Source organism: Pocillopora damicornis, chromosome 12, assembly GCF_964200805.1.
Source record: "Pocillopora damicornis chromosome 12, jaPocDami1.2, whole genome shotgun sequence".
Lineage (NCBI taxonomy): Eukaryota > Metazoa > Cnidaria > Anthozoa > Scleractinia > Pocilloporidae > Pocillopora > Pocillopora damicornis.
Genome location: NC_142681.1, coordinates 3,188,050 through 3,210,023, shown reverse-complemented (window position 1 = coordinate 3,210,023; position 21,974 = coordinate 3,188,050). Strand labels below are relative to the sequence as shown.

General features: G+C 39.2%; 3 protein-coding genes across 5 annotated transcripts; all 3 read left to right on the top strand.

Moving 5' to 3' along the window:
• Positions 1-953: 953 nt before the first annotated feature.
• On the top strand, positions 954-3,033 carry LOC149036104 (uncharacterized). Its single transcript, XM_089190058.1, has one exon. It carries the CDS (start codon positions 1,240-1,242, stop codon positions 2,881-2,883), a length of 1,644 nt encoding a protein of 547 aa, XP_089046184.1. The 5' UTR covers positions 954-1,239; the 3' UTR covers positions 2,884-3,033.
• Positions 3,034-4,573: 1,540 nt separating this feature from the next.
• On the top strand, positions 4,574-11,519 carry LOC149036103 (immunomodulatory peroxidase-like). Of its 2 annotated transcripts, none has more exons than XM_089190051.1 (8): positions 4,574-4,675; positions 6,100-6,577; positions 7,223-8,001; positions 8,424-8,602; positions 8,687-9,000; positions 9,426-9,679; positions 10,563-10,902; positions 10,997-11,519. In XM_089190051.1, exons 2-8 carry the CDS (start codon positions 6,105-6,107, stop codon positions 11,052-11,054), a joined length of 2,397 nt encoding a protein of 798 aa, XP_089046177.1. In that variant the 5' UTR covers positions 4,574-4,675; positions 6,100-6,104; the 3' UTR covers positions 11,055-11,519. The 2 variants fall into 2 exon arrangements, with proteins under 2 accessions (XP_089046177.1, XP_089046176.1); XM_089190050.1 differs by lacking the exon at positions 4,574-4,675 and adding an exon at positions 5,047-5,152.
• A 2,752-nt stretch (positions 11,520-14,271) lies between these two features.
• LOC113685418 (peroxidasin homolog pxn-2) lies at positions 14,272-21,771 on the top strand. Of its 2 annotated transcripts, none has more exons than XM_089190057.1 (8): positions 14,272-14,410; positions 16,608-16,794; positions 17,429-18,207; positions 18,945-19,123; positions 19,193-19,506; positions 19,722-19,975; positions 20,832-21,168; positions 21,259-21,771. In XM_089190057.1, the coding sequence occupies exons 2-8, from the start codon at positions 16,613-16,615 to the stop codon at positions 21,284-21,286; spliced, it is 2,073 nt and encodes a 690-aa protein (XP_089046183.1). In that variant the 5' UTR covers positions 14,272-14,410; positions 16,608-16,612; the 3' UTR covers positions 21,287-21,771. The 2 variants fall into 2 exon arrangements, with proteins under 2 accessions (XP_089046183.1, XP_089046182.1); XM_089190056.1 differs by having other exon boundaries at positions 21,256-21,771.
• The last annotated feature ends 203 nt before the right edge of the window (positions 21,772-21,974 follow it).

Sequence of the window (21,974 nt, the reverse complement as noted above, 5' to 3'; positions counted from 1 at the left end):
CTGATATTACAAGTTTGGAAACAAACTTCTGATATAAGAAAGTTGGAAGAAACTTCTAATGGAAATTCTGTGAAAATTTCTGACTGCCAGGCATTTAGTCTATTTGAGACCGTGCCCGGCTGTCGGGCATTTAGTCACAGCGTAAATTGTAACCTTTTTAAAGAGCTGCATTTTCTAAGAATATAGACAAATCAAGCATTTCCTCGGTGTAAAAAATCGATCAATTAAAAACAATTGTTTTGGGCAAAAATTTATGTTAATTACATCAAATTTAATATCTGGAATCGCTCGACATTTCTAAACAAACATTTGATATTAGAGGGTTGGAAGAACCTTTTAGTGGGAATTCTGTGAAAATTTCTGACTGCCAGGTATTTAGTCTCTTTGGGACCGAGCCCGGCTGCCGGGCATCAAGTCACGCATAAATTGTAATTATTTTGAAGAGCTGCCTTTTCAAAAAAAATATGAACAAATCAAGAACTTTCTTGGTGTAAAATTCGATCCATACAATAATCATCGTTTTGGGCAAATATTTATTTTGATCACATCAAAATTACCACAACAAAAGACGTATTTAACAGATAAAGTTCCTGTTTGGGGAAGTAAGAAATTTTAAGTCAGAAAAGTTAGAGCTGTTCGGTAATTTCATTGCCAAGAATCAACTGACTCAAAAGTATGAATGAATTGCAAAAGTTAGTTAGTAAAGTAAATGGTTTGAACCCAGGAGTATCAGTAGTTTGTGTAGTGTGATCGTCCGGGTGAGTGTAGTTCTGAAAAGAACTGTTGTTGGTGACTGACGTTTCGACTATCTGTGCGATAGTCATCTTCAGAGTCAAGTAAGGAATAGTTGACAAACATCAACAAAAACTGACGAGACTTCAACATAACAAAGACAAAAGACGACAAAGAACCGACGACAACTGGGTCAGGAACATCTCTTCCCGTCCCCTGGACAAGACTGAGACTCAAGTACTATCTTACGGACTGAAACACTCAGTGACGCCTAAACGTATACCGACCGAGTCTATTGTATCTAGTGTTGAGGCGGCTCTTTCTCGTCAACGAGACTTATCAGAACCTGCCAAGGACAACATCAGAAGTAGAATTGCTTCCACGATACAATCAGCCTCTATAACTGACAGCAACTTAACCAAAGACGAACAACAAGCACTGAAACGACTGAAAAACGACAAGGAAATTGTTATACTACCAGCCGACAAAGGACGTGTTACTGTTGTTATGGACAAGACTGACTACTATGACAAAATGGACGCACTTGTTAACGACAAACAAACTTACGAATTACTTAAACGTGACCCGACGCCAGCACTACAACGCAAACTCAACAACAAATTACTTACGCTCAAAAAGACTAAAGCCTTTGACACTCAACGCTACTACCGGCTGAGGTGCTCTGTACCACAACCACCTAAACTTTACGGACTACCGAAACTACACAAACCTGGGATACCTATGCGACCTATAGTCTCATTCTGTGGGTCCCCGACGTACCAACTGTCGAAATACATTACGACGATACTGCAACCACTGACTGACAAATCGAGACGTAAACTACAATCAACTGAGAACTTTATTGACGCTATCAAAGACGTACAGATACCTGACGACTACAAACTTGTGTCTTTTGATGTGAAATCACTGTTCACCAGTATTCCACTTCAATTGGCTCTACAGTGTACTGAAACCGCCATCCATCAGTCTACTGATGCACTACCATTACCGACAGAAGACATTATGGACCTACTTAACCTCTGCCTTACATCGACTTACTTTCAGTACAACGGGAAACACTACAAGCAGTTGCACGGAACAGCTATGGGGTCGCCGGTCTCCGTTGTTGTCGCAGAAATTGTGATGCAAAACATCGAGGAACGCGCCCTTGCAACTTGCCGACAAACCATACCGCTTTGGTTACGCTACGTAGACGACACATTTACCGCCGTACACAAAGACGAAATTGACGCTTTTCACAATCACCTTAACGAACAAAACACCGACATTCAGTTTACCAGGGAGATCGAAGAAGACGGCAAGCTTCCTTTTCTCGACTGTTTGGTAGGCCGAAACAACAACGAACTACGAACAACAATATACAGAAAACCGACGCATACCGACAGACTTCTTGACGAATCATCCTACAACCCGACTTCCCACAAAGCTACGACTATCAAGACATTGACAAGACGAGCGCAACTTGTTTGCAACACACCGGACAGTTTATCTGACGAAAACAAGTACCTTGACCGTGTTTTTGACAAAAACAACTACAACACTGACTTCATTAGACGAAACACTCACAGGGTGACCGACACTACAGAAACTAACAGGGACTCCACATCTATCACGACTACAGCTACTATACCCTACATCAAAGGCACTTCTGAGGCTATCGCGCGGATCCTACAACCTTACAACATTCGCGTAGCTCACAGGCCTATAACTACTTTACGACGTTTGCTGACCAACGTTAAAGACAAAGACGAACCCAACAACAGACAGGGAGCGATTTATAAGATCGAATGCTCCGACTGCCAGGCCTCCTACATTGGTGAGACTGGTAGAAACCTTAACACGCGACTAACTGAACACAAACGATCTACTAGAAATGGCGATGTAAACAATCACATTTCTGAACATCACCGACAAACTAATCACAGAATCGACTGGGACTCTGCTAAATGCTTAACCTACAGTACAAACTACTTTCAACGACTGACTCTGGAAAGCTGGTTCACTAACTTAGAACAGACGCCTCTCAACAGATGTCAACAATTACCAGCACCTTACAAACGACTCATTAACGACGTGAACAAACCGACAAACAGACCGACAAACAACAGACGGATCGAAACCGACCAATGACTGTTAACAAACTCTACATGAGTCTTCCAGCCAATCACATCACGGCTAAACAGACCAATCACGTTCAACAGACCAGACTTTATAACATCATCGACTGACAACTATTCCTTACTTGACTCTGAAGATGACTATCGCACAGATAGTCGAAACGTCAGTCACCAACAACAGTTCTTTTCAGAACTACACTCACCCGGACGATCACACTACACAAACAAAAGTTAGTTACATGCATCTACACTTATACCTTAATCAATATTTCCTACATTATTTAATAGCCTTAGGGATATCAAAAAGTCTTTATTACTTTGGTCTAAAAGCATCGTTCTCGCGTCATAACAGACCAACAAATTATTCGAAGGGTTTTTGGAATGGCCATGGGTCCAAACGAGATCAGATTATGTCAAAGAATCGGCTGTTTTCAAATTAAATACCTGAGAGTAGTTGCTGGTTAATTAGCCCCTTTAAAATTTGGTGACGATCATGGCCTTAGAAAGATCGGTTAACTGTAATCCAGTCAATGTTTGTATACCATATAGAGAATAATACATGGGCGCGCCTAGATATAGAAATATTCGAAAATATCAAGTCCCCACTAGTTTAGAATTACCTTTTTTCACTAACGAAATATTCGCAAGGTTATAGAAGAAATAAAGCAAATTAGAGCTCATCTTTTTTTTGCTCTCTCTTTCTCGAATCCAGTGGCTGAGATCCCCTTGTGCTCCGAAAGATTATCTCATTTAAAAAAGATATATGCGATAAAAGAAAGAGAACATTTATAAGTGCCTTTCCATTTGAAAGTGTTTCAGAAAACACGGCCGATGGAAATGTGAAAAAGGCAAAAGTTTGACGATTCGGCGAAGTACTACCGGACCGTACCTGTAGTTAGAGATAAGAAAATCTTGTCCACCAATGACCTAACAATCCGTCAAGCAGCTATGAACAAGTGTATACAAAATCGGTTGTGCGTGCTCTACTTTCCATGAATAATCTTATGTCAACCGAGCGATATTAAAGGTGCACAAGCTCGGAGAATTTATCCAATTAAAAAAAAAAATTAATATTTGGAGTCGCTTGACATTTCCAAACAAACATAACATATTAGAAGGTTGGAAACAAATATCTGGTATTAGAAGGTTGAAAGAACCTTTTGATGGAAATTCTGTGGAAATTTCTCACTGCCGGGTATTTACTCTATTTGAAACCGTGCCTGGCTGTCGCACGTTAAGTCACAACGTAAATTGTAACCTTTTTGGAGAGCTTCTTTTCAAAAACTGTGAACAAATAAAGTGTTTTCACGTAGTAAAACATTGATCAATAAAATACCATTGTTTTGGGCAAATGTTTATTTTGATTACATCAAATTTAATATTTGGAATTGCTTAACATTTCTAAACAAACATCTGATATTAGAAGGTTGGAAACAAACATCTGATATTAGAAGGTTGATAGAACCTTTTGACGGAAATTTTGTGAAATTTCTCACTGCCGGGCATTTAGTCTATTTGAGACCGTGCTCGGCTGCCGGGCATTAAGTCAAAGCGTCAATTGCAACCTTTCTTTAAGAGCTACCCTTTCAAAAATATAGACAATTCAAATACTTTTTCGGTGTAAAATCGATCTATAAAATACCATTATTCTGGGCAAATATTTATTTTGATTACAACAAAATTACCACAACAAAAGACGCATTAAACAGATAAAGTTCCTGTTTGGGGTAGTAAAAAAAAAATTTGAAGTCAGAAAAGTTAGAGCTGTTCGGTAGTTTCATTGGGAAGAATCGACTGACTCGAAGGTAAGAATGAATTGTGTAAGTTAGTTACATGTATCTATACCATTACCTTAATCAATATTTCCTTCATTATTTAATAGCCTTATGGTCATCAAAAACAAACATCTCATATTAGAAGGTTGGAAGAACTTTTTTGTCGAAATTCTGTGAAAATATCTGACAACCGGGCATTTATTCTATTTGAGACGGTGCCCGGCTGCTGGGCATTAAGTCACAGCGTAAATTGCAATTCTTTCGAAGAGTTGTCTTTTCCAAAAATATAGACAAATCAAGTACTTTTTCGGTGTAAAAAATCGATCTATGAAAAAACTATTATTTTAGGCAAATATTTATTTTGATTTCATCAAATTACCACAACAAAAGATGCATTGAACCGATAAAAGTTCCTCTTTGGGGTTATAAAATAAGAAATTTTAAGTCAGAAAAGTTATAGAGCTGTATGTTCGGTAGTTTCATTGCGAAGAATTAACTGACTCGAAGGTAAGAATGAATTGTGTAAGTTAGTTACATGTATCTACACCAATACCTTATTCAATATTTCCTACATTATTTAATAGCCTTAGGGTCATCAAGAAGTCTTTACAACTTTAGTCTAAAAGCATCGTTCTCGCGTCATAACAGACCGAAAAATTATTCGAATGGCATTGGGTTCCAGACGAGATCAGATTTAGCCGTATTTTTTTTCGAAAATAATCGGCTGTTTTCGAGTCAAAGACCTGATCGTAACTATTGGTTAATTAGCCCCTTTAAAGATATTGGTGATAATCATAGCGTTAAAAACATCAGCAAACTAAACCAATCAATATGTAGAGAAAAGTACATGGGCGTGCGTACATATGGAATTTCTCTTCGAGTTTTCGAGTCAATAGCTCACAATTTTCAATAATTGACTTAGTCCTTACTGAAAGAAGAAATCTTTCAGGGACGCAGCCAAAAGGGCCTGTGGAAAGCCTTCCAGTTGACGATTTTCGTTCTCAGCCGCGAGAAATGCCATCACCAGAGCCACTGAATACGCAACTTTTGGTTTTTCTCTTCGTATTTTGGTTTTCTTCCCTTTATAAGAAAGTTTTAACGTCACCGTCTGTAAGCAATACGGATTTTTCAGTGTTTTAATAGCTATAATTCGAGAAAAATTCCGTCAAAAAACATTGGATTTAGAAGAGTGAAGGCTTTGCTGTTTGTTCATCAACCTGACTGATTGACGCGAAAGGCGAGTGACGCGTCGGCAACTGATTGGCGATATCAAACAAACTTGAAAAAATATCGTACTTTTTCACGTGTGTTGTTACGGCTTTTCTCAGGGCTAGAAATCCTTGTATAACACCGTAGTTTATATGTCGTCAACCATTTTTTAGCAGTAAAATCAATAATTAATTGAATGAACTGTGTGTTGACGGCTCCAAGTTACTTCGTTTTCCATTTTTTAGACAAAATGGCAGGACGTTTCCTCGGTGCTTCACTGCTCATCTTGATTGTGGTATTTAAGCAGGGATCCTCTTCTGTTTTTAACGACCCAGACCAGTTAGAAGGAGACACCTACACTACAGCAGACGTGGCGGATGACCTTGCCGACCTGAATGACCTGGAAATGGAACAGGTGCAAGACAGCGTGCCGCCCAACGTTTGCAAAGAGATCAAAGCTGAATTCAAAGCCGTGGAGAAAAAATCCATGGCTGAAGCCAAAAAAGAAAAACCTGATAGCCTAATATCAAGGAGACAGGCAGCATATAGAGCAAGTCTGAGAAAAAGCTTTCAGATACTACAACATGGTAAAAGATCAGTGGTGGACGACTCGAAAGTGCTTAGGTCGTTACAGAATGAAGCTTGTGTCAAATGCGCCATACGAAATATTTGTGAGACGAAGAAGGTTTTGAACCTTCTAGGAATATCTTTGAATATGAAAAGGTAGGCTTCCAAAACCAAAACACAAAAATGGCGTTCAGAACTTAATTACTTAAACGTGCATTTTTAAAAATGTCAAATTAAAATCTTAAAATGCGCGCGATTTATTTAGAATAATGTATTTAGGTTAAAAAGTTGATAATCTTTCAAGTTGTCATGATCTCCATTAGGCTGGAACTCCCTAACGACCATGTTGCAGCAAACAGCTCAACCGAATTCGGACCGAACTAGATTCCACACAGTACAATTACTATTGCTAAAAACCTGTTCAATGATATATAGTTTCGGGTGGTTTTTTTAAAAAAAAAGTGTGTGCATGGTTTTTGTTTTCTTTAAGGCACCCGCGAAGGATTGAATTAACCATAATTCCTTAACTTTTCCTTGAACGAAAGTCTGAACTCTTTCCTTCGAGAACATATTTTACTCTTGAGCTTAAGCCTACGTTTTTCTTTACACCGTAATTTGTTGAGCCAAAGCTGCTAAAGTCAACTCTGGCCACGGCACCTCAACCTTGCTAATACCTTTATCGTCCTTTACAATTACTGGCGCGTTTGTTTTTTCGTTTATAGCATTTCCAAATTTGTGGTGGCATTTTAGTTTCTAACGGAACTCTGTTAATAAACAAGTTATGTTTACTTTTCTCTTCAGGAAGAGGAGAAGAAGGATATGCAAGAGGAAGGTTCTTAAATGTTTAGAACACAAACCCCTGGGGAACATAAAATGTCCACATAAGTCTGAGGAGAAAGCCCGTTTTAGAACAATTAATGGAACTTGCAATAATGTGAATCAACCCCTTTTTGGAGCAGCTGGTACTCCATTCATACGAGTACAACCAGCTGATTATGCAGATGAGGTCTCGGCACCTCGCGTGGCACAAAGTGAAGACCAGTTACCCAACGCGAGAAACGTGAGTCGTTGCGTCCATGGCAGCAATGCAAGCCTCCAAAACCCTAATTCTCCAAGGCTGACTCACCTGGCCATGAATTGGGGTCAGTTCCTGGACCATGACATAGCGCTGGCGGAAGTTCAAGGAGTTACTTGTGAAACTGTTCTCTCTAATGAGTCAGAGTGTTTCAACGTTGAAGTTCCGGCCGATGATGACGTCTTCCAAAGCAGAGAAGTTAAATTCTTCGAGTTGGTTCGAGATGCTCCCCATGAGTTTAAAATAGAGTGTTCACCAGGACCAAGAGAGCACACCAACAACATAACAGCTTTCATCGACGCCTCCAACGTTTACGGCTCTGACGAGGAGGAGGCTGAACACCTTCGAGCACCCGACGGGACAATGAGAATTATGACAGCTCGTCACGGCTGCCCCCTAGGGGATCTTTTACCCGCACAAACAGATCGTGAGACACCATGTGTGTCAAAAGATCCTAACAGACCTTGTTTCGTAGCTGGAGACGAGCGCGCGAACGAGAATCAAGGTGAGGTCACCAAGTCCCTTAAAAAAGACCGTGGTATATCGACCTTTTTCAAACAGGTTTATAGCGTATTCAGATCGACTATTTACGATTAAAACTGTAAAATAACATTACGTCTACACATGTATACGTAGACCACGCATTGTCAAAGGTACAGGGTGTAAAGACTTGTACACAGACATCCCTATTAAGACGTGACTGAAATGATGAGATTGCACATGAGCTCTGTTTAAACCTTTTGGTCCCAAGATCTCAACACTATTGCTTATGAATGTCTACCATACCTTTGGTCGAAGGGGAAACTGCTTTTCGGTCATTTCAGGTATTTGTCGAACATCTTCCTGTCTCAAGCCCTTCCATCTCCTCCTATATTGAATAGTTCTTTTATCTTCTTGCTAATGATACGTATTTTATGGATACAACAGGTCTCATGTCAGTCCATACTCTCTTCGTCCGTGAGCATAACCGAATAGCAACATTTTTCGATAAAAACACAGGATGGGAAGCGGAGCAGATTTACCAGGAGACCAGAAGAATAGTTGGGGCGGAATTACAATTCATTACATACAACGAATTTCTGCCACTGCTTCTTAGCCCCAAAACGGTAAGTAACTGTTTTAATCTCTCTTTTTTTTTTTTTGGTTTTTTTTTTCGAATTCCCAACTGACTTCTTTTCTTCATTTTGTAGATCAGAGACAACAACCTCGCTCTGCTGAAAGAAAAACGGTATTTTAATGGTTACAACCCTGGTGTCAATGCCCAAATGTCTCAAGCCTTCTCTGCGGCGGCTTACCGATTTGGTCACAGTATGGTTCAAGAGGAGTTTCTACGTTTAAGTCAGAATGGCTTTGAAAACAAATATAGCAATGATTGTAAGTCAGAGTTCTTGCCCATCCCGGTAAAGGACTTTGGTAATCCAACCTACTTATACGATAAGTGTAACGGGGGTGTCGATTCCATTTTTAGAGGCTTGGTTAAAAGTTCAGCAGCCAAAGTTGATGGGTGAGTACGAGATAAATTTTTAATAGAATCGAACATTCTTCTAAGTATCTCTTGTCTGGAAAAAGCGAGCCAATAGATACATTTTCATAATGAGGGGGAAGGGGGGATTTATTAGGCGAAAGTGGAAAAGTGGAGGTTTTGCGGAAACTAAAACAATTAGACGAAACCACCGAACGCAAACTCATTTTATCCGAATACGTTTGATTGAAACTTTTTACCTCTAGAAATACAAAATCTGCGCTAGAATATTCGCTGAAAAATATTTCCTATCAGGTAAGTGATAGGAAATATTTTTTATTAAAGCAATAAATCCAGTCATTGAAAATATCTGATTTTATATCAATTATGAGTAGGATTATTAATACTCAATACACGATATTGATTGGCACACGATTGATCCTTGGGTTGGTCTGATTCTTTCCCAGGCTCTTTTCCAAGTCTATACAAGAAAACTTGTTTCGAGGCCCTGGTGACTTGTCCGACCTCGTATCCCTGAACATTCAAAGAGGACGCGAACGTGGTGTGCCTTCATACACAACATATCGAAACACGTTTTGTAAAATTACGCCTATGGTAAACAGCTTCGAAGATCTGCAAAAGGCTGGCATCACCCAAAAAGATATAGATAATTTGAAGTCCCAGTACCAGTCAGTCCACGACGTCGATCTTTTTGTTGGAGGTATGTCTGCACCAGCGTAATGCCGCCATTCAGCCAATCTCGATTGAGTGTTGTGAAACCAAGTCTAAAGTAATTACATCAGCCAATCAAAACAACGCAAATCATCATAGGGAGCCAATCAGAACTCAAAAAGAAGGGAGGGGGAAAAGCAAGAAAACTGACTGAAGAACAGGAAAACGCAAATGACCAAGTCGTCTTTGTTTGAAGTTTTTCATCTGATTGTTTAAGACGGCGACGTAACTTTTCCTGACCGGCCACAAAGAAAAGTGAATCAAAACTGACAGATGCAATCCCGGACTACTTTATGGAGTACATTTCGATTGAGTGTCGTAAATCCAAGATCAAAGCAATCAAAATTACCAATTAGTACATAGGCACATATCATAAGGAGCCATTTAGAACTGAAAGAAAAAGCAAGCAAACTGCCTCAAGCGCGGGGAAACGCGAACTATCATATAAACTACAATGTTATACAAGGATTTCTAGTCCTGCGAGCCTTTACGATTCTCATTACGAGGTACTTTGTCGGAACATTTTCGGATTATGGCTGCTGAAACACGTATCACTTTCAATGACAGTGACGTTCAAACTTTCCTAGAAGGGGAAAAAACCATTATGAGAACTAGGCACAAGCTCTTTGTTTCCTTTTGCAGGATCAAAGCCGGTGCTACCGAACCTCGCCCACTCGAGTAGCTAATCGTAACGAAGGATTCGCTTTATCATGCCTACTCCTGGATCCAAAAAAAAAAAAAAACGCCAGGCACTAGGGTATATCTGTATTTCACTTTCGTTAAACTTACACAAATGAAATAATTAAGTGCAGGAGGAGGAAGGTTTAAAACAGCGTTTGTAGTAATTGTTCCTTTGTTATGATTCTTCACAGGAATGCTGGAGCCGGCAGATTCAGAGGGAGGAGCACTAGGGAAAACCTTTCAATGTCTATTAGCTGACCAATTCAAACGCCTACGAAAGGGCGACCGCTTCTGGCATGAAAATGCGCCAAACCGAAGAAAGAACACTGATAAAACAGCTTTTACACGATGCCAGCTGCAAGAAATAAGAAAGGTTACATTGGCCAAGATAATCTGCGACAATGCTGAGGACATTCCATCTATCCCCAGGAGGGTATTGCAACAGTCAGAGATATTCGTCGATTGTAATAAGGTGCCCGAAATGAACCTGGATGTGTTTACATCAGATTTCAGATGTCCACGGCAGGGAAGGTATGTTTGCAACTATCATTGCTTTGTAAGCAACTTCACCTAAATTTCTCTCAAATTTAATTAACTGATATTTTACTGTTTTGTTTTCCAACAGAGTCTGGGGTGACGCCTCAGACCTTAAGGATGAAGATGACGAAGGATCGACTGAGTAATTCAGAATAACATGGAATAATTCATCAGCCTCTTAATTCCGATTCGGGGATTTGTACTTTGTTAGAAAAACTATAGGTTATTTTCACCTCGGTTTAATGTTTTAAGCTTGATTTGCGCATGATATAGATCGTATTTCAAAGCATTAGAATTCATAAAACGGAGTATGAGAATTTTCAGCGTGATAGCTTGTTTATGAAATGTAACGTTTCTTTGTAGCTGGCTGTACTGTTTTCAAACTTACAGGGATGGCGCCCTTATTATTACCATTTGTAGCCTGCAAGATGTTGCCATTGGTATATCTGACAGGCATTAAGCTAATTTTGCTGTTGTTGTCGTTTTTTTTAGTTTTATGTAAGGAGGTTCCATGTGTAACTTCACAGAGGCTATCCAGATCATCAATTTTGGAAGCTCGCCACATTCCGCCTCAGATATTAGTGCAGTAAAGTTAACTTCAGTGATGTATCAATCAATGTCTCGTTATTGACTATCAACTTACATGCGCAGCGGATCATTTTTCGAGTATCAGCCCTAGAGTCTAAGTTCAAGAAGATTTATGAGTTGCCTTACCATTACACAATAACATCAGTACGCATATTCTTCATACTGTTCTTGGTGTATCTTCTAAGGTGCTGAGAAGGAGAATATTTTTAGCAATCAAAAGCTTGTTTAGTTGATGATCATTCTCTCTATTCCCGTGATCTTCATAAATGGGGTGATATTGTGAGGAGAAATTGGATGCTTGTCATTCGCAATTAATTAATTTTCAATACTCTACGTGAACTAAACTATCCGCCTTAGTATTGAAGCATCTTTTTGAAAAGTGATTTTCTGTTCATAGCAAAACTTGGTGAAAGAAGTGAAAGGCTTATGATTATATTGGTCACCGGTTTAAGTGAGTAGTCGGGAATACAACTGTAGAGTTAACCCTTAACTTGTTGTAGCGTTTGGTCACTTTGCCACATGTGCAACCTCGAGACAGTTGAATTCAGTAACTTCGATCCCCTTAAACATCAGTTAAGCACAGTTGATTGAAAAAGCGAAAAATAAATAAAAAGGTTGGTGGCCAGACGTAATATTACTGGTTCATGGGTCTCCAAATCGTTTTTCGTATAAAGCGGCAACGTCAAGCATCAGTAACACGTCCCTTGTTATTGAAGACCATCTGAACTTTCCACTTCATACTCGACAGCCTCTTTCGGTAACAACTTAGGGAAAAATTGCCGTAAATAGCCGCAAACCGGTGAATAATTTGACCCATGTGCAACCTTTTGGTTAATCAACCGGTTCGTGTTTCGTGTTCTTGGCTAGCGTGGGCGCCACAGTGGTACGTAGAGGTGGAGTACTTGAAGATTGCAGGGGATGTGATTGCCTTACGGAACTCTCAACTCCTTTTATGCCGAAAAATGCCATAGCAGTTGCCGTTGGGTTGAAGATTAACTACAGCTCTACACTCCGGCATTTAGGGGAAAAATTTATTGTCGGTAATACATTGCTTATGTTTCCTCTCTTTCTGCCTCGAATTCAATGAGTGACGTCCTCATCAAATTTCAGCGTGTCTAAAACTACCTTAGTTGACTTCTACTTTACGTTAGAAGAAAGACAAAGTTGATACGCTCTACTACATCAAACAAACACCCTCTCGCAACTATAAAAAACTAATTTTGATTTGCTCACGGTGAATTTCCTTGCCATTCAATGGTGTCGTAATAGTCTTGTAAGCGTATCGTGTGACACTTTCTTTCTAATTTAGTAATTAAGCTAAAGGTCTGATGACAGTTGGGTTACTTAAGATTTAGGTGTATAACTGAACGTAGCACGGTAATGGCAGACTTGTAGTAAGAATGTTCGTGATATAGAAAATCAGTAATTGTCTGAAATAATTAGATAAGGAATTGCTTAGGGAAATTGTGCGTGTGCGTTTAGGCTGGAACATCCTGTGACGTTGCGTGAGGTGTCATTCGTGCCGCAATAGTGCGTGCGGGTATAAATTACAGAAGTGTTGATCGGCGTATAATGAGAAACAGCTGTTAAAACCAAGTTGACAGGAAATATCTTGGGATTTTTAGTAAATCACGAATAATTAATGTCAATCATGGATTTACGTACTTCAGGCGTGTATTTCCGTTGTAATAGCAGATAAATAGAATCACTATCTTGTAACTGAGACTTGGGAACGATTGAATGTAGAAAGTTCGGATTTTGTATGGATCAATTTTTTTGCAAATTCCTTGTTGGTGGACATGCACGTACTAAACTCAAACAACAATAAAATCAAAGCTACATAATTGATGTATAACCCAAGAAGGTAATAGTAATTATGGCAAATTCCTTGTTGCAAGACATGCACATCTGCCAAAATAGTTTGCAGACTTGAAGTGCCTCTTACAAAAACCTGATCTCGGCAGCACTTGTCAATACTGCTCTGGTTATATTTCTTCAATTTCTACTTCCTCTTGAGAGCCGAGTACTGATTACTGACTATACTGTTGTGTTTCTTTTTAACCTATGAATGTGGAATTTGGTAGAGACCTTTAGGCAATAGTAATAATGGCAAATTTGAGAAAGATTTTTTTTTTTTGCACACTCCTTGTTGGAGGACATGCACGTATTATACTCAAACAACAATAAAATCAAAGCTACATAATTGATGTATAACCCAAGATTAAATTTAGGTCAACATCTTTTGGTACTTCAGCTTTCTAAAGTGATCCTGAATGCGAAAACTGCAAGGCAATGCAAATAAAATTAAGCCAAATATAACAAATATCAGCCGCAACCTTTTTGACGAGCCGCTTTTTCCAAAAATAAAGACAAATAGTATTGACCCTAAACAATTAACGAGTTCCTTTTTGGAAGACATCCATGCACTAAACTTATACAACGAGTTAATAAGACATTAAAGTTTGTTCGATAAATAACCAAAATAGCAAGTACAATAAAGAAAAATGGGTTTGCAGACTTAAGTGCCTCTCACAAAAACCTGATCTCGGCATCATTTGTCAATATTGCTCTGGTTTTATTTCTTCAACTTCGACTTCCTCTTGAGAGCCGAGTGTCGATTACTGACAATACTGTTGTGTTTCTTTTTAACCTTTGAATGCGGAATTTGGCAGAGACCTTTAGGTAATGGTAATAACGGCAAATTCGAGAAAGATTAGATAACGGCAAATTCCTTGTTGGAGGACATGCACGTTGTCTGTGCCAAATAGTCATTTTAATGGCATTTACAACTGACCACAACAGAAGACACAATAATCTTAAGAGTTCCTGTTTGGAGTTATAAAATAAGAAGTTTTAAGTTAGAAAAGTTAGAGTGATTTGTTCGTTCCAGTGTGAAGAATCAACTGACTTGAAGGTAAGAATGAACTTGATACTAAGTTAGTTATCAATACCAATACTAATTGTTTTTAATTATCACCTAAGTCTGTATGGACTTAATGTTCTAAGTTAACTCCATAGGCATCGTTCTCGCGTCATAACGGACCAACAAAAAATCTCGAAGGGTTTCGGAAAGGGTTACAGACGATATCAGATTAAGCCATATTTTGTTGCTTTCCATCCGAAAAGAACCGCCTGTTTTCAAATCAAAGACCTGATCGTAATCACTGGATTAATTATCCCTTTTAAGGATATTGGTGATGACTGCAGCATTCAAATGAACATAAAATACAAACACAGCTATAAATAGCTAGATTATTAATTTTACACAAATATGATTAAATTGCAATTGGCTTTCTTCAATCCATTATGCAACAATGGTACCACGGTGCAAACTTTTTATCCTTGTTTTTCTCAGTAACGACTTAGAAGGTCTTTGGTCTGATTAACAGCCTGTTGTAAAGTCGATCTATCAGAGCACTGACACTCGGCTCTATTCGCGAGTATGAAAAAGAAATGGCTTTAAAAAACATGCTAGGCCAATACGTAATATGGGTTAAAATGACCAATTAGCCAACGAAAATTCTACGATGCATGCTGCCGTTTGATGGCTATGGTATTTTGCTGATTACCTTCCCGCGACTTCAGATTTTATTTTCGATATAGTATGTCATTGTAATTTACCTTACATTACGACGGCGGTTAGTTTCAAACTCACTGGAACGCAGAAATTAGAATTGATCTTTCAAACCAAAAACCAGCGACTTCCTTGTTGGAGGACACCCTGGCACTAAATTTTATTAGCTATATCTTTGCGGCCTAATAATGTTACGGAATTGTTTATGCCTCAGGAATAAATTTTAATAAACATTCTCATGGACTTCCGATTGCCAAAGTGATCTTGTAAGTGAACATGAACAGTTTAACTAAGCAAGCGTCATTAGGCCATGCATAATAATTATATGAAAAGCAGAAATCATTCTTGGCTTTTAAAATTGTGAACCAAACTCGTTGTCGCACAATATTTTACATCTGCGTTTTAAAGTACTTTCCGTGTACTCTCTAAGCTTAAACGTGCAACCGTACAGACAGAAATGAGAAATTTAAGGCAGAGTTCACAAGACATGCAAATCTGAAAAGAAAATTTCCTTGCCCGCAACAAATAACTGCATACGTATTAAAAGGAGATTGGGATTATACGAGACTGCTTTCTAAAGCAGACACAACTGACATTAGTATTTTAAATGAAACTTCTTTGGGATGATTTGCGAGTGTCAGTACCAGCAAACAGCGGACAGCTCTCTCATGCAAATATATTTAGCAAACCTTACCTCAATCGCAGAGCGCGGCCGTTAACAATTTTGTAGTAGCCACATCACCATCCTTTCACCATAGAATGAGTTGGGAAATATCGACATTAATGATTTGTTGTCAGAGAATATTAAAAATCTCCTTATTTTCGCTGTCACATGCCATAAATCTGACGAGGGGTTTGAATCCGCAACGGCGACTGCCAAGGTCAGACATCGGAAGCGAAGAGGTTGTTGATCATACATTTCATCAATAATTCCTTGAAACACGCCACATGAGTTGTCCAAACGTATTCTTATGCAGATTTTCCGTGGAAAGTTTTACGAATTCGCTCTGGATCAGCGCGTGTGTCAAACTTGCAAAGAGTTGCTATAATTTCAGACTTTCATGTCCCAATGCGCATGACTAAAACGAAGTTTCATGCGCCAGTGGCCTTGATCGAATTTTAGTGGTTTTCTTTTAGAAACTATCCACCTCGATTTAAAAGAAAAAGTTGAAATCAAGTTTTATGTTGCTGTGACACAGAAACCACCAAAGAAACAATCTAGTTTTGCGCTTATACGAATCACTGCAAGTTTTACAAGACCATGACAGGACGGATAATGCATGCACTGTAAGTACCTCCCGTTGTTCCATACAAAGCCTTAGAAAAGTTTTCTAAGGCTTTGTATGGGACAACGGGAGGTACTTACAGTCCACGCGTTTTTCCGTCCTGTCATGGTATTTTGCAAAAATGAAATCAATGAAGCTTATCAACATTTATAAGTTTAATTTTAAAAACAGTAATGTCAATTCATGTCAATAATGAATTGATTGACCTTTATGTTGACGACTTCAAGTTACTTTATTTTTCTCTTCATTAGAAAACATGGCAGGATATTTTCTCAGTGCTTTGCTGCTTATCTTGGTTGTGGTACTTGAGCACGGATCCTCTTCTGTTTTGAACTACACAGACCGGTTAGACGGAGACACCTACACTACAGCAAACGTGTCGGCCAACGTCTCCAAAGATATCAGAAAGGAAGCCATGGATTTATGGAAGATTAGAAGGTAGGTTTCCAAAACCAGAACACAAAAATGACGTTCAGAGCTTAATTACTTAAACCTACATTTTCAAAAACATCAAATTTAAAATCTTAAAATGCGCGCAATTTATTGAGAAAAATGTATTTTTGTAAAAAAGGTGATAATCTTTCAAGGTGTCATGATCTCCATTAGGCAGGAACTCCTTAGCGACCTTGCTGCACCAAACAGCTCAACCGAATTCGAACCGAATTAGACTCCACTCAGTACAATTACTATTGCTTAAAACCTGTTCAATGATTTGGGGTGGTTTCTTAAGAACTGAAGCGCACGTTTTTTTGTTTGTTTGTTTGTTTGTTTTCTTTAAGGTACCCACAAAGGATTAGATTAACCATAATTCCTCAATTTTTCTTTAAACGAAAGTCTGAACTTTTTCTCTCGAGAACATATTTTAATCTAGAGCTTACGCCTACCCTTTTACCGTAATTTGTTAAGCCAAAGCTGCCAAAGTCAATTTTAGCCAGGGCACCTCAACCTTGCTAATACCTTTATCGTCCTTTATAATTACTGGCGCGTTTCTTTTTGCCTTTTTTTGTGGTGGTATTTGAATTTCTAGCGGATTTCTATTTATAAACAAGTTATGTTCACCTTTTTCCTTCAGGAACAGGAGAAGAAGGATATGCAAGAGGAAGGTTCTTAAATGTTTAGAACACGAACCCCTAGAGAACATAAAATGTCCGCATAAGTCTGAGGAGAAGGCCCGTTTTAGAACAATTGATGGAACTTGCAACAACGTGGATCAACCCTTTTTTGGAGCAGCTGGTACTCCATTCAGACGAGTACAACCAGCTGATTATGAAGATAAGGTCTCGGCACCTCGCGTGGCACAAAGTGGAGACCAGTTACCTAATGCGAGAAACGTGAGTCGTTTCGTCCATGGCAGTAATTCAGACCGCCGAAACCCTAATTCTCCAAAGCTGACTCACTTAGCAATGAATTGGGCTCAGTTCCTGGACCATGACTTAACGCTGACGCGGAAAAAAACTGTTACCTGTAAAACCGTTCCCTCTAATGAGTCAGAGTGTTTCAACGTTGAAGTTCCGGCCGATGATGACGTCTTCCAGAGCAGGGGTGTTACATTCTTCGAGCTGATTCGAGATGTTCCCCATGAGTTTAAGGTAGAGTGTTCACCAGGACCAAGAGAGCACACCAACAACATAACAGCTTTCATCGACGCCTCCAACGTTTACGGCTCTAACGAGATGGAGGCTGAACACCTTCGAGCACCCGACGGGACAATGAAAATTAGGACACCTCATCACGGCTGCCCCTTGAGGGATCTTTTACCTGCACAAAATGATTCTGAGATACCATGCGCATCAAAAGATCCTAACAGACCTTGTTTCGTAGCCGGAGACGAGCGCGCGAACGAGAATCAAGGTGAGGTCACCAAATAACTTCATTCGCTTCTCTGATTAAGACAAATAGACCATGGTATATCGACCTTTTTCAAACAGGTCTATAGCGTATTCATATCGAATGTTTATAATAAAACTGTAAAATATTGATTGAGATGATGGTAAACAGTTTTTAATTATCTGTATATAATGTTTTGATCTTTTTATTCGGGGAATCTTTTATATAGGGTTAACCTCTAGAATATCCCCTTTCGAGAGATACTTTTACAATTTTTATTTTCCTTCTCTTGAATAAAGTATTGTAATTGTAATTCTACACATGTAGACCACGCAGAAGGCAGATGGTGTCAAGACTTGTTCAGAGACGTCCCCATTAAGACGTGACTAAAATGATGAAATTGCACATGAGCTCTGTTTAACCCTGTTGGTCCCAAGATCTCAACACTATTGCTTCTGAATGTCTGCATAATTTTCTTACGGTATTAGTTCTTGGTAATTCGTAAATCAAATAATGTACCCTTCTTTGATATGTACGCTATATCGTCACCTTTCTACTTGAGGGAGTGCTCGTGTTGCGAGGAGAAACTGCTTTTCGGTCATTTCAGGTAATGAAATAACTCATACTCGACAAGTAATATAGAGAGTATCCTGCGCGGGTATTTGTCGAACATCTTCCTGTCTCAAGCGCTTCCATCTCCTCCTATATTAAATAGCTCTTTTATCTTCTTGCTAATGATATATATTTTATGGATACAACAGGTCTCATGTCAGTTCATACTCTCTTCGTCCGGGAGCATAACCGAATAGCAACATTTTTCGATAAAAACACAGGATGGGAAGCGGAGCAGATTTACCAGGAGACCAGGAGAATAGTTGGGGCGGAATTACAATTCATCACATACAACGAATTTCTGCCACTGCTTCTTAGCCCGAAAACGGTAAGTAACTGTATTAATCTTTGTTTTTTTTTTCGAATTCCCAACTGACTTCTTTTCTTCATTTTGTAGATCAGAGACAACAACCTCGCTCTGCTGAAAGGAACACGGTATTTTAATGGTTACAACTCTTGTATCAATGCCCAAACGTCTCAAGCCTTCTCTGCGGCGGCTTACCGATTTGGTCACAGTATGGTTCAAGAGGAGTTTTTACGCTTAAGTCAGAATGGCTTTGAAAACAAATGTAGCAATGATTCTAAGTCAGAGTTCTTGCCTATCCCAGTAAAGGACTTTGGTAATCCAACCTACTTATACGATAAGCGTAATGGGGGTGTCGATTCCATTTTTAGAGGCTTGGTTAAAAGTCCAGCATCCAAAGTTGATGGGTGAGTACGAGATGAATTTTTTAATTGAACATTTTTCTACGTATCTCTTGTCTGGACTGAAAAAGCGAGCCAATATTATCATTACAGCAATAAATCCGGTTATTGAAAATATCCCATTTCCGTAATATTAATTATGACTAGGTTTGTCAGTTACTCAATACACGATATTGATTTGCATAAGGTTGATCCCTGGGTTGACCTGATTCTCTCCCCAGGCTCTTTTCCAAGTCTGTACAAGAAAACTTGTTTCGAGGCCCTGGTGACTTGTCCGACCTCGTATCCCTGAACATCCAAAGAGGACGCGAACGTGGTTTGCCTTCATACACAACATATCGAAACACGTTTTGTAAAATTACGCCTATAGTAAACAGCTTCGAAGATCTGCAAAAGGCTGGCATCACCCAAAAGGATATAGATAATTTGAAGTCCCAGTACCAATCAGTCCACGACGTCGATCTTTTCGTTGGAGGTATGTATGCGCCAGCGTAATGCCGCCATTCAGCCAATTTCGATTGAGTGTTGTGAAACCAAGTCTAAAGTAATTACATCAGCCAATTAAAACAAAGAAAATCATCATAGGAAGCCAATCAGAACTCATAAAGAAGGGAGGGGGAAAAGCTAGAAAACTGACTGAAGAACAGAAAAACGTAAGTGACCAAGTCGTCTTTGTTTGAAGTTTTTCACCTGATTGTTTAAGACGGCGGCGTAACTTTTCTTGACCGGCCACAAAGAATAGTGAAACAAAACTGACAGATGCAATCCCGGACTACTTTATAGAGTGCATTTTGATTGAGAGTCGTAATTCTTAAACCAAAGCAATCACAACTACCAATCAGTACATATCATTAGGAGTCATCTAGAACTGCAAGAAAAAGCAAGCAAACTGCCTCAAGCGCGGGGGAACGCGAGTTATCTTATAAGCGAGCCTTTACGATTCTCATTACGAGTTAGTTTGTCGGAATATTTTCGGATTAAGGCTGCTAAAACACTGAAAAATCCTTATCGCTTAAGGACAGTGACGTTCAAACTTTCCTAGAAGGGGAAGAAAACCAGTATGGGAACCAGGGACAAGCTCTTTGTTTCCTTTTGCGGGATCAAAGCCGGTGTTACCGAACCTCGCCTACTCGAGTAGCCAATCATAATGAAGGATTCGCTTAATTATGCGTACTCCAGAATCCAAACAAACAAAAAAAAACGCCAGGCACTGGGGCATATCTGTATTTCACTTTCGTTAAACTTACACAAGTGAAATAATTAAGCGCAGGAGGAGGAAGGTTTAAAACAGCGTTTGTGAGTAATTGTTCCTTTTTAATGACTCTTCACAGGAATATTGGAGCCTGCAGACTCAGAGGGAGGAGCACTAGGGAAAACCTTTCAATGTCTATTAGCTGACCAGTTCAAACGCCTACGAGAGGGTGACCGCTTCTGGCATGAAAATGCACCAAACCGAAGCCTGGACACTGATAAAACAGCTTTTACGCGATGCCAACTGCAAGAAATAAGAAAGGTTACATTGGCCAAGATAATCTGCGACAATGCTGAGAACATTCCATCTATCCCCAAGAGGGTATTGCAACAGTCAAAGGTATTCGTGGATTGTAATAAGCTGCCCAAAATGAACCTGGATGTATTTACACCAGATTTCAAATATCGGCAGAGAAGGTATGCAACTATCAATGCTTTGTAAGAAACTTCACCTAAATTCCTCTCAAATTTGATTAACTGTTATTTGACTATTATTTTTTCCAGCAGAGTCTGGTGTGACTCCTCAGACCCTTAGGATGAAGATGACGAAGGATCGACTGAGTAATCCGTCCACGAACACAGAATAATTCATCAGCCTCATCAGCTCCTTGACTCGGACCCGGGGATTTGTACTTTGTTAGAAAACTATAGATTATTTCGACCTCGGTTTAATGTTTTAAGCTAGATTTGCGCTCGATGTAAAGTGTAGATTAAAGCATTAAAAATTCATAAAATGGAGTATGAGAATTTTTGTTTATGAAATGTAACGTTTCTTTGTAACTGGCTGTACTGTTTCTCAAACTTACAGGGGATGGCGTCCTTATTATTACCATTTGTAGCCTGCAAGATGTTGCCATTGGTGCAGGCGTTAAGCTAATTTTGCTATTGTTGTCGTTTTTTTAGTTTTATGTAAGGAGGTTCCATGTGTAATTTCAAAAAGGCTATCTAGATCATTTATTTTGGAAGCCACATTTCGCCTCAGACATTAGTGCAGTAAAGTTAACTTCAGTGACGCATCAATCAGTGTCTCGTTATTGACTATCAACTTACATGCGTATCGGATCACTTTTCGAGTATCAGTTCTAGAGTCTAAGTTCAAGAAGATTTATGAACCACCTCTCTTAGTTGCCTTACCCATTACACAATGACATCAGTACGCGTAATCTCCATACTGTTCTTGGTATATCTTCTAAGGCGCTGAGAAAGAGAATATTTTAAACAAT

Excerpts from the sequence above, each read along its gene's own strand:
- LOC113685418 (XM_089190056.1), top strand. The coding sequence starts at position 16,613 with ATGGCAGGATATTTTCTCAGTGCTTTGCTGCTTATCTTGGTTGTGGTA. Across the intron at positions 16,795-17,428 it reads GATTTATGGAAGATTAGAAG|GAACAGGAGAAGAAGGATAT; the intron begins GTAGGTTTCCAA and ends TTTTTCCTTCAG. Across the intron at positions 19,507-19,721 it reads CCAGCATCCAAAGTTGATGG|GCTCTTTTCCAAGTCTGTAC; the intron begins GTGAGTACGAGA and ends TTCTCTCCCCAG.
- LOC149036104 (XM_089190058.1), top strand. The coding sequence starts at position 1,240 with ATGGACAAGACTGACTACTATGACAAAATGGACGCACTTGTTAACGAC.
- LOC149036103 (XM_089190051.1), top strand. The coding sequence starts at position 6,105 with ATGGCAGGACGTTTCCTCGGTGCTTCACTGCTCATCTTGATTGTGGTA. Across the intron at positions 8,603-8,686 it reads TGCTTCTTAGCCCCAAAACG|ATCAGAGACAACAACCTCGC; the intron begins GTAAGTAACTGT and ends TTCATTTTGTAG. Across the intron at positions 9,001-9,425 it reads TCAGCAGCCAAAGTTGATGG|GCTCTTTTCCAAGTCTATAC; the intron begins GTGAGTACGAGA and ends ATTCTTTCCCAG.